At 40.3% G+C, this 12,754-nt stretch overlaps 1 protein-coding gene across 1 annotated transcript in view; it reads left to right on the plus strand.

The window, feature by feature from the left end:
- Positions 1-285: 285 nt before the first annotated feature.
- ak3 (adenylate kinase 3) overlaps positions 286-12,754 on the plus strand; it is a 35,931-nt gene continuing 23,462 nt past the window's right edge. The window contains exon 1 of the mRNA XM_028802302.2: positions 286-776. Coding sequence (XP_028658135.2) covers positions 629-776 — 148 coding nt within the window. The 5' untranslated portion in view covers positions 286-628. The remainder of the gene's footprint in view (positions 777-12,754) is intronic.

Below are 12,754 nucleotides of genomic sequence, written 5' to 3' on the forward strand. Positions count from 1 at the left end.
CACAGCACGTTAGATTTAACTATTTTAACAGAGAAACCTAAACAGGTTTATCCAAAAACCTGGGAACCAATGTTAGCAGGCTTTTGTCGTCGCTCAAAGTGCGGGTAGTTAAAGGTGATACACAAGCTGGATCGAAGTGCTCACGCAAAAGTGTTTTTACGTGGGGGCGTCAAGTATCCTCTGTGGCTTTATGTCAGATTGTATGAAATGGGAAAAGAGTCTTAAAAGTTTTTTTACAATTATTTTAGTCGTCTCGTTATGTATTAAAGCGTATAAAATCATATGTGTACGTATTAATAAAGAAGAGTGCTTTAAAACTGCTTATCTGCACAAATATCTAAAGCAGGCAGCGAGTACATAAAACTAAAGAAAAAGCTGCCAGCTACTACGTATCTCCCCTTCCCTGTGAATGGACAGCTCTTGGAAAGCAGGCGAATCTGTCTTCCTTCTCCTCCTTTTCCCCCTCCTACTCGGCGGCCGCCTCCTCCCACCAGCGGGGAGCCGAGTAGAACTTCTCTCGGCGCGGTGGGTTTTATTTCTCGTCACGCCGTGCGTGTGAGTCGTTACTGCCACTCAGATGCGATTTGATTACTTTTTTCAAGCAGAAAACTTTCACTGAAACACAACCATGGTTGTTCGTGTGCTGTTTCGTGCTGTCATCATGGGACCCCCAGGCTCGGGGAAGGGTACGGTGTCGGACCGGATCGTGAAAAGTTTTGGTTTAAAACATCTGTCCAGCGGAGACGTCCTGCGGGCAAATATGAAGTCCCAGTCAGGTAAGCAGATAAGATCGCTGCCGTCTGAAAGTTGTTGGTTTTACGGACACGTTTCATATGCGGGTCCAAACTGTCTATGGGCTCACCAGATGGAGAATTCAGCAGGGTCACCCATGGGCTGCCAGCATCTGTTCAGTGAAACTGAACCGTCTGCTTGGATTTTGCTGCTCTTTCAATAACTACAATCAGTGGATCCATAAAGCGCATCTTCTTGTCGTCCTTAACATTAATCGCCTTGTTGGTCGCAAGTGTAGCTGGGGCTCTCACTACACAAAAGTGCGCAGTACTTTGTTTGTATGGGGGAGGGGGGGGGGATTACATATGGGAAATGTAGATAAGTCAGCAGCTCAAGTTTCAATAATTTCTTTTCCTACTAGCGATCATCAGGCTCATAGGCCAAAACCACATTCGCAATATTTGCTTATTTATCTCATTTTCTACATTCAGTTGGAAAGGGGGTGTAGGGTGGTACACAGCTGATTAAACAAGAGATCATATCAGAGTGAGCTCGCGCACGTAGCCTGACCAGACACGAGATCAGGACCCCCATGATCGCGGGGTAGTCGAGGCAGACCGTGTGTTGTGTACTCTGACAAATGTGACACCTCATGTCATCAATTTGCTTATATTCTGAGTTGGTCAAACTTTAACATGCCTTGCAAGAAGCAGTTAGTCCTTGCAGTTTCTGTTAATGCGGAGGAAAAAGAGTTAACCTAGCTACTTTTGATTGTGTTCCCATCATATAAAACATGCACAACAGGAAAAAAGATTTTGCTAAGTATTTTACAGATATGGTCATCAATTTTCAGTTATTTTCATTTTCAAATCTGTCTTTCACCACTTATTGTAGTATTGCTAGGTTTAACAAGCACTGGGATCTTGGCCCTAAAGTCCCGGGTACGTTTTCCTAGATTTAAATGAGTTCTTTTGCTTTTGAGAGAGTGTAGTCCTACATTGCCTCGGTTTCTCTGCTTTTGTTCACAATTAACAGAGCATAAAAGGGGCTCTTTCTCACTTGGCTAAATAGTACATTGTTTTCTGTCCATTTGAAGTGTTACTGGGTCACACACCAAAATTAAGAACAAGACTGGCATCAGCATGGTAAAGGATGCCAGTCCATCAAAGCATAATTTTGTACTCAACCGTGTTGTTTCTCACTTGGCCAATTTGATACAGCAGCTGTCGGTTTACCTGATATATTTTATGTGCGGCAGGGTAAAAGTTGACACTATCTTAGTTTCCGGAGACGAGAGTTTGAATCTAGGGCCTGGTTGGTGCTGATGTGCAGTGTGCATGTTCTTGAAGTGTTTGGGAAACTGATGAATCTTAATTGTTCTTGTACAAGGGAGCACAGTTTTCTGTGTGGTTGTACCCTCCTGTGGGATAGCAGCACATCCATAGTTTGATCCTACCTTGTACACAATACTGTTGACTCTGCCAACCTACATAAATTAGATCATGTGGTTACAGTACATACTTTACCAACCTGCATAAATCAGATCATGTGGTTACAGTATGTATAATGAATGAAATTAACATCTGTTGGAATATGAGGTAAAAACAGAGAGTTCAATATCCACACATATTTTAAGTATCCAGCCCAAGAATGAGGCTTAAATTTGAGCTAAGAGGGAGAATTGTTAACCACTGCAGAAGCATGATACAGTGGTGCGTGCTCTTGTGTCTCAGCTGCAACCTGTACGAACCAGTCAGTCCTCATGAATATTGCCCCTTTTTATGTTAAGTACCAATGCAAGAAGCTTTACATAGCTACATAACATGACCGGGAGAAATGTCATATAAATCACAGAACTTAATTGGCTTGATAAAAATAGGGTACACCGGGGATAAACTTCCTGAATACACAACCCAGCTGATCCACTTTCTCCTGCTTAACTCTCGGACTGAGACAGCTGGGTCAGATGTCAGGACTTGTCCAAGCTTGAGACTTTCCAATGCAATATATAGGAGGAATCTATGTAAATCTGAAGAACAGAAAGACTAAAGGACTGTAACTGTTTTTTTTGTTGTGTGTGATATTCATTTTGTACTTATCCAGTGTTGTTATATTTCAATTAATATAATTAATTCCATTTTGTCTTAGCTGTGTTTGTAGCCTTTTTTGTGCATGCGATAGGCTCTGGTTTTACATAGTCCTTTACTGGAATAAACATTCCACGGATATGGATTGTTTTTAATGCTTGACAGTGCTTTGTTATACCAAAAATGGTGTTTTGGACCTATAAAATGATACCAACCAACCCAAATGAATCAGAAAGTGATTTTTTCAGCAGTTGATTGATAATAGTAAAAGACAAGAGGCAAAAGAATAGGTCAATATATAAAGGCAGACAGTCACTTTGTTTTAAGTACAAATAGTTCTATAAAGTAGCCAGCCTAATTATTTTTCCATGTAACATTATGTATCTATCATGTAATTTTATCAATCCATTTACTGAGCTTGCCTAATCTATCTTAAGTGTCACATGGTTCTAGAGCTGATTTGCCATACAAACTCTTTTAACAGGAGTTCTTAGGCTGATTTTAAATACACATTGTTTTTTGCACACCTGCACCTTTCTAATTGATCATTATTGTGAATGCAAGATATATGCAAATAAATCATTTTGTGCTATATTTTTGTGACTCCTTAAATGTAATGCTATAAATTCTGAATTATTTGTCCACACAATGTGTTGATGCTGTTAGTTGTCGTTTGTCACTAATTCAGCAGAATTGTTCTTTTTATACTTGCCCACAGTAAAGCAAGCAAACATAATGTAATATCCTCGACCCCACTTAATCCAGTTTATAGCTGTGGGGAGCCAAAGCCTACCCTGGCAGCTCTAGTGCAAGCTAGGAACCAGCCCTGTCCTGTCTAGTATATGGTAGAGTCCCTGCATGCACACTTTAACTCACAGTCTCTGAGGGTCAATTGTAAATGAAGTCTGTAACTTGAAATCCCTAGAAAGTTAGTGAAATGCCTTAAAAGGCATGTCTTTGGGATGTGGGTGGAAAACCATATAAATGCACAAAGAATGTGCAGACTTCACATTGACAACAGCTAGGCACAGGATTTGAACTCCGAATACCAAATCTGTGAGGCGGCAGCACTACCCTCTGTGCCACACCAAACATATAATTACATCGACAACATACATTTCACAAAAAAGGATTCACTGCTGTCATGAATAAACGTTTACGTTTAGAATTCTTTCACTTTTGACATTCTTAACAGGCAAGGTCCAGGAGTGAAGCACAGACTCATATCTTTGGTTATCAGAATAGGTCCACCCAGGGAGTCTATAAGCATGCAGTGTTTCTGTAAGTGAATATTATGACATTATTGACAAGTCTGGGAGAACTTACACAGGAATCTTGACTAGAGACAGGCACAGGCAGACACATATTGCAACTGGGATAGCTCACAGAAGGATCCATGCATGTTCAGAGTAAGCAATTCATATGAAGCAGCAGCCAAAACAGTTGCAATTTGATGTTACAAAATCTCTCTGCTGGAATTTAGGGCTAAGACTCCTAGTTAAATCAAAGCACATGGTAGCCCACTTTCTCTGTAACCATGGCACTACCACTGCTTCAGTGACTGCTGAGCAGCAAATGCATTTTAGTCCTAAAAACTAGACACAATATGCAAAAGAAAACCAAAATGAAAAATTACTACCACAGTTAAGGTGAAGAAAACGTTACAGCTAAGGGTAAAATGTGAGAAAGGGCTCAAGTGAACAACATCTGACAAAACCTTTTCTAGTGTAACTGGTTCTTTTCTAACCTGAACTTTTCTGTATGCTTCTAGTTATTCTAGGGGTTTTTGCCATTTTTTTTCAAGCAAGTGAGTGAATTTTATGAACATCTTGTTCTTTTTAAAGAGTTTGATTTATATGTTGACTTATTTCGCAATATGTGGGGCAGGTTAACAGGAAGTAGAACTCCCTTGCTAACAGTTAGAACTTGACCTGTCCTCTGTGAGACCTGTATGAGTTCATAGCCAGCATTTCCACATTTCTAGCTTGTGTTGTGCTAATGGCTAGTCCTAGCATTCATGACTTTGCATAAAGTTAATAGACCTGTTATCTTGGGTACAGAATTTTGATCTGTTAATTTTTAACCAGACAGTTTTAAATGCCAAAATGAGGCCATTCACCCTGTATGGTATGAATGAATGTTTGTGTATCCAGTTTCTTAATCTTTTTTAAGGAAGCCTGCTCAAGTAAAAAATCTTTAAAAATGTATAGTTTGTAGTTTTATTTTTTTCCTTAATGTTTAAATGCCTGGGTTCGCTTCCCGGGTCCTCCCTGCGTGGAGTTTGCATGTTCTCCCCGTGTCTGCGTGGGTTTCCTCCGGGCGCTCCGGTTTCCTCCCACAGTCCAAAGACATGCTGGTTAGGTGGATTGGCGATTCTAAATTGGCCCTAGTGTGTGCTTGGTGTGTGGATGTGTTTGTGTGTGTCCTGCAGTGGGTTGGCACCCTGCCCAGGATTGGTTCCTGCCTTGTGCCCTGTGTTGGCTGGGATTGGCTCCAGCAGACCCCCGTGACCCTGTGTTCGGATTCAGCGGGTTGGAAAATGGATGGATGGATGGATGTTTAAATGACTGCTAAAATAATGTATTTTTGCAAGGTTTCTTCTGGGGTCTAATTAGAATCCCTTATAAGACATAGCATAATACAACTTTCACTGAGTGTAGGCACAAAGCTCTGCGAACAAAATCTCAGTATATACTAGAATTTTATTCTTGTGATTATGAATTATTTTTGGATTATTTAATGTATAGAGGATGCCATTCAGATTAAATATTTGAGCAAAATATTTAATAATCTGATTTTATAGGAAGTCTAATTCATCAAACTGTTCAGAAACATCCTGTCAGTGTGCCATTTGTGGATTGCACTAGTGAAGGCATGCATATGTATGTGTGTGTGGCTGCGTTTGTCTATGCTGTGATTCCTGCCACACTGGTATGGATAAGTGCCTAGGCATGGTTTTGCACCATTTCAACAGTACGTTTTTTTGAGGCTTTATTTAGTTTCTGACCTTTATACTGTTTGAGTTTTGGTATTGGGAGCATTATATGTTGATGGCATTATAAGGACAAATGTGGGAACTAGCCTCATGAGTGACATTAAGTGCTTTCCCGCCACACTAACTTTGTTCTCAGGAAACAATGAGCTCCTGTACAATGTAGGCCCTTGGGCAACTTGTGGTCCCTGGCCACTTTTGTGTGTTGCATTCCCACCACAGAAAAGGAATTGTCCCCTTTACAGAAAATATGTGACGTGCAAAGATGAGTGATGTGCCATACCCTTTCCATTTGTAAATGATTAATTTAACTGTACTGCAAAGGATATTCAGTGGCTTGGATATTTTCTTGCATCCATACACTGATTTGTACTTTGGCATTCACCTTCAGACAGAGTTGCTTGGAGTGGTCTTTTGTCTTCATTGTGTAGGTTAGGCCAAGTTACTGACTCCCCACGTGTAGAGCCTTCCAGATACAGGTGCATTTATACTATAATCAGCTGAAGCTCCTTGACTCTACACAGGTGATCGCCATTTCACTAATTATGTGAATTCTAATTGGCTGTACCAGTGATGATTTAGGTGTGCCATATTAAAGGGGGTTAATACTTATGTGATCAATTATTTTATGTTTTATGTCTGGTATTAATTTAGATCAATTTGCTGTGATCCGGTTTCACTTTGTCTTTTTTGTTAATCACTGTCAAAAAGGCAAATTAAATTCACTGATAATTCAATGTCGTATAGCAGTAAAATGTGAAAACGTTCAAGGGGGTGAATTCTTCTAATAGGCACTGTAGCTGTGCTTTACGAAGCAGTTCCATACTTTTGCTCCTGAGAAGCCACCTGTGTCTCACTGAACAACTGTCTGGCAGGGCTTGAAATTGGAGATAACTCTCTAATATAAGGCTACAATGTTACCTGATGGACTAGTAATTTTGGCTGTACAAATAACTAACAATGTTTACTTGTGAAGATCCACTATTGTTAGTATAAATCCTTTATGGAATTCTTAATGGGGCACATCGATTGGATTAGTATGAGAAATGTGCGCTTTCAAACCTCAGTAGCGACAAAAGTATGCAGGCCAAAGAATGAGTCTTATTGTTTGGTACTGAGCTACATGATGTAGCTCTATTGGTTTCACTTTGACAGTGCAGCTGTACAGCTACTTTTAACACCTCAATTTTTGCTTTCTTGTTGAGGTTATATGCCTTACTGTACCACTTTTGTAGATGCTTCTATGTAGCCTTTCTTTAAAATAGCTTGTGCTGTGGTGGAGATACTACAGTCTAATTCTTAGAGTTTATGAAGGACTGATTTTTAATCTTTAAGCTGTAGTATGGGAAATAAAGTTAATTTTAATTAAACAAAAAGTACCATATATTTTAAATGTAAAATCAGAATACAGTAGCATATGCTACAGTATATACAATTTAAGATTGATCAGGCCAAGTATGTATTTATCACAAAGAACATTATAGGTTAGGGCTGTCAAATTACCCAAAAAATGAGGTTTGAATATTTCAATTAAAAACAAGTAAATATATAGATATATTCAAACTTAAGTTAACGATTATGGGTATTACACGAACATTTGTATGTGTATTGTTACCAGAGTTATAAAAAGCACACTCAGGTGTGTCCTATAAAAGAGAAGGACCTGTCTTCAGTCTAGTAGTGGGTGAGCAAATATTGTTAGGATGCCGAGTCATAAAGAGAGAAAATACTGCAGCTATCAATTCAAAGTGTCACCTGAAAACAGCCATTCACAAAAATTTAGTTCTCTGTGTATACAAAAACCATGTGATCATAAAGAAAGTAGACCTGGACACACTTAGTACTGCCACTAATGCAGATATTAATCACAGAATAAATCACCCGTAATTGCTTAAACACACTAAATGCAGTTGTTATTTAATTTTTCCCGAGCTAAGCTGTTTGTTTTTGTGCTTTAGACCCAAAAACATGAGTTCGTTGTTCGTCTATTTTTTTTATATAAATTGAAGTATAGTGAGTCTGTTCATATTTCACAAATGAAGTAATGTACTAAATGTTACATTATAATGGTCATTAACTATTTAACTATTTTTGTTTAGGAGACATTTTTATTCACAGCAGCTTTCAAATTATGTTTAATGACTTTGACCAGGAAACTACTAAGTTAACAACTGATAAATAAGGAGCAAATCACAAGAGGTGTAGGATGTAGTTAGTTCAAGAAATTAAATAAAATAAAGAACATAGCTGGTGTAAGGTAGATGCTGTGTGTGGACCGACAAGATAAGCTTGTAGCATGGAGTTGAGTGCTGTAAGTGGGAGCCAGCCATCAAGGAATAACAGACTGGATTAAACTATATTTACAGTTTCAACAGAAATGTAATAAAGATGGCTTGAATATTGTTCATTATGCCTCATTGTTTTAGGCATTATGTTGTTTGTTGTCTAAAATAAATAAATGTGCATTGTTGACAGTAAAAGGCATTTAAAGTGTTATAATAATAGAAGGAAATCAGAAATGTAACACGTTATTTTCTATTTGCATTAATTAATGCAATCTTAGGTTTAAGAGAAAATCAACATGGTATCAGATGCCGAATGATTAGGGATGAGAAAAAAAATACAGATTTTATGATTAATTCAAATTTTGGATTTGCTGATTTGATATTGATTCATAAAATCCTAAAATCAATCTTGTTAATTTATGCAGTTTGCCCATATTTGTAAATATTTTTTGAAGACTTTTTTATGTATACAGTAATCCCTCTTCCATCACGGGGGTTGCGTTCCAGAGCCACCCGCGAAATAAGAAAATCCGCGAAGTAGAAACCATATGTTTATATGGTTATTTTTATATTGTCATGCTTGGGTCACAGATTTGCGCAGAAACACAGGAGGTTGTAGAGAGACAGGAACGTTATTCAAACACTGCAAACAAACATTTGTCTCTTTTTCAAAAGTTTAAACTGTGCTCCATGACAAGACAGAGATGACAGTTCTGTCTCACAATTAAAAGAATGCAAACATATCTTCCTCTTCAAAGGAAACAGAGAGGAAAGCAAACAAATCAATAGGGCTGTTTGGCTTAAGTATGCGAAGCACCGCCGGTACAAAGCTGTTGAAGGCGGCAGCTCACACCCCCTCCGTCAGGAGCAGAGAGAGAGAGAGAGAGAGAAACAAAGTCAAAAATCAATACGTGCCCTTTGAGCTTTTAAGTATGCGAAGCACCGTGCAGCATACTTAAAAGCTGCACATAGAAGGTAGCAACGTGAAGATAATCTTTCAGCATTTTTAGACGAGCGTCCGTATCGTCTAGGTGTGTGAACAGCCCCCCTGCTCACACCCCCTACGTCAGGATCACAGATAGTCAGCGCAAGAGAGAGAGAAAGAAAAGTAAGTTGGATAGCTTCTCAGCCATCTGCCAATAGCGTCCCTTGTATGAAATCAACTGGGCAAACCAACTGAGGAAGCATGTACCAGAAATTAAAAGACCCATTGTCCTCAGAAATCCGCGAACCAGCTTACATATAAAATCCGCGATAGAGTGAAGCCGCGAAAGGCGAAGCGTGATATAGCGAGGGATCACTGTATAGGTCTTTTTATCCTGTATATGGTGCTAGTTTCCTTCCCATCTGTAGTATTTACCCGGCATCTATGCTTAAGTAAATTTAATAAAATAAGCTATTGCGTCTAACAGCAATGGCAGAAGTTGGCAATCTGAAAGCAGCATTTTCCATCCTTAAAGCAGGCTTTGGAAGCATTCTGAATTTAAAAACATACAGAACAACTGGTAAAAAACAAATATATTTGCAAAGTGTGCAGGGGTTAAATATTGTAATACCACAGATCTCAGAGATCATTTATTGATGAATCACCTGCACATTCTGAAGTCACAGTCCAATCCAGTCTTAGTTTCATGCTGCATTTGCTTGTAAATTTCCATAAGTTTGCTTTGCTGGAAAAATTAAATATTGAGGAAGTTATCAGATACAGGTAAGAGAAACCTATCAGAAAATCCACTCAATTGGTGGAGAGCACATTAGGGGTATTATCTACTTTCGTCCCATCTAGCAAAGGGCTACCTTTGTAGCCGTGGAACCAGTGTCCCTGCTGAAGGGTTATTTTTTTTTCCTACTGCACAAAGAAGTCGCCTCACTCACTCCCAAGAATGTTGACCAGCTTGCAGTGTCTAAGAAATGATCAGGCCTCAGATGTCATTGAATGTTTTTGATTTTTCATTGTTTTCAGAAGTGTTACTAACTTTAAAGAGGGCTATGTGTGGAGTAGGCTATTCTTCTAATTCTTTCGGCTGCTCCTGTTAGGGGTCGCCACAGCGGATCATCTTCTTCCATATCTTTCTGTCCTCTGCATCTTGTTCTGTTACACCCATCACCTGCATGTCTTCTCTCACCACATCTATAAATCTTCTCTTAGGTCTTCCTCTTTTTCTCTTGCCTGGCAGCTCTATCCTTAGCATCCTTCTCCCAATATACTCAGCATCTCTCCTCTGCACATGTTCAAACCAACTCAATCTCGCCTCTCTGACTTTGTCTCTCAACTGTCCAACTTGAGCTGACCCTCTAATGTACTCATTTCTAATCCTATCCATCCTTGTCACACCCAATGCAAATGTTAGCATCTTTAAATCTTCTATCTCCAGCTCTGTCTCCTGCTTTCTGGTCATTGCCACCATCTCCATATAACATAGCTAGTCTCACTACCGACCTGTAGACCTTCCCTTTCACTCTTGCTGGTATCCGTCTGTCACAAATCACTCCTGACACTCTTCTCCACCCATTCCACCCTGCCTGTACTCTCTTTTTTCACCTCTGTTTCACAGTCCCCATTACTCTGTACTGTTGATCCCAAGTATTTAAACTCATCCACCTTCGCCAACTCTACTCCTTGCATCCTCACCATTCCACTGACCTCCCTCTCATTTACACACATGTATTCTGTCTTGTTCCTACTGACCTTCATTCCTCTCCTCTCTGGAGCTTATCTCCACCTCTCTAGGGTCTCCTCTACCTGTTCCCTACTATTGCTACAGATCACAATGTCATCAGCGAACATCATAGTCCACGGGGACTCCTGTCTAATCTCGTCTGTCAACCTGTACATCACCATTGCAAATAAGAAAGGGCTCAGAGCCGATCCCTGATGTAATCCCACTTCCACCTTGAATGCATTCATCACTCCTACCGCAGACCTCACCACAGTCACACTTCCCTCGTACATATCCTGTTCAACTCTTACATACTTCTCTGCCACTCCCTACTCCATCATAAAATACCACAACTCCTCTCTAGGCACCCTGTCATATGCTTTCTCCCGGTCCACAAAGACGCAATGCATCACCTTCTGGCCTTCTCTGTGCTTCTCCATCAACACCCTCAGAGCAAACATCGCATCTGTGGTGCTCTTTCTTGGCATGAAACCATACTGCTGCTCACTAATCATCACCTCACTTCTTAACCTAGCTTCCACTACTCTTTCCCATAACTTCATGCTGTGGCTCATCAATTTTATCCCCCTGTAGTCACTAAAGTCCTGCACATCCCCCTTATTCTAAAATATCGGCACCAGTACACTTTTTCTCCAGTCCTCAGGCATCCTCTCACTTTCCAAGATTCCATTAAACAATCTGGTTAAAAACTCCACTGCCATCCCTCCTAAACAGCTCCATGCTTCCACGGGTATGTCATCTGGACTAACGGCTTTTCCATTCTTCATCCTCTTCATAGCTGTCCTCACTTCCTCCTTGCCAATCCATTGCACTTCCTGATTCACTATCGCCACATCATCCAACTTCTCTCTCTCGTTCTCTTCATTCATCAGCCACTCAAACTACTCTTTCCATCTGCTCAACACACTATCCTCACTTGTGAGTATGCTTCTATCTTTATCCTTTATCACCCTAACCTGCTGCACATCTTTCCCAGTTTGTTCTGTCTGTCTAGCCAATCGGTACAGGTCCTTTTCTCCCTCCTTAGTGTCCAACCTCACATACAACTAATGATACGCCTTTTCTTAAGCCTTCGCCACCCCTCTCTTCACTTTGCACCTTATCTCCTTGTACTCTTGTCTACTTTCTGCATCTCTATAACTATCCCACTTCTTCTTTGCCATCCTATTCCTCTGTATACTCTCCTGTACTTCCCCATTCCACCACCATGTTTCCTTTTCCTCCTTCCTCTGTCCAGATGTCACGCCAAGCACCCTTCTTGCTGTCACCCTTACTGCATCTGCTGTAGTTTCACAACTGTCTGGTAACTCTTTACTAGCACCCAGTGCCTGTCTCACTTTCTCCCTAAACTCAACCTTGCAGTCTTCCTTTTTCAACTTCCACCATTTGATCCTTGGCTCTGCTCTCACTCTCTTCCTCTTCTTGATCTTCAACGTCATCCTACAGACCACCATTCTATGCTGCTTATCTACACTTTCCCCTGCCACCACTTTACAGTCTTCAATCTCCTTCAGATTGACTCTTCTGCATAGGATGTAATCTACCTGTGTGCATCTTCCTCCACTCTTGTACATAACCCTATGTGCCTCCCTCCTCTTAAAATATGTTTTCACCACAGCCATGTCCATCCTTTTGGCAAAATCCACTATCCTCTGACCTTCTTCATTCCTTTCCTTGACACCGTACGTACCCATCACCTCCTCGTCTCCTCTGTTCCCTTCACCAACATGTCCATTGAAATCCGCTCCAATCACCACTTTCTGTCCCTTGGGTACACTGTTCATCACTTCATCCAACTCACTCCAAAAATCTTCTTTCTCATCCATTGCACACCCAACTTGCGGGGCATATGCACTAACAACATTCATCATCACACCTCCAATTTCCAGCTTCATAATCATTACTCTGTCTGACACTCTCTTCACCTCCAAAACACTCTTGACATACTGTTCCTTCAGAATAACCCCTACTCCATGT

This window comes from Erpetoichthys calabaricus, chromosome 5 (assembly GCF_900747795.2).
Source record: "Erpetoichthys calabaricus chromosome 5, fErpCal1.3, whole genome shotgun sequence".
In the NCBI taxonomy this organism is placed as follows: domain Eukaryota; kingdom Metazoa; phylum Chordata; class Cladistia; order Polypteriformes; family Polypteridae; genus Erpetoichthys; species Erpetoichthys calabaricus.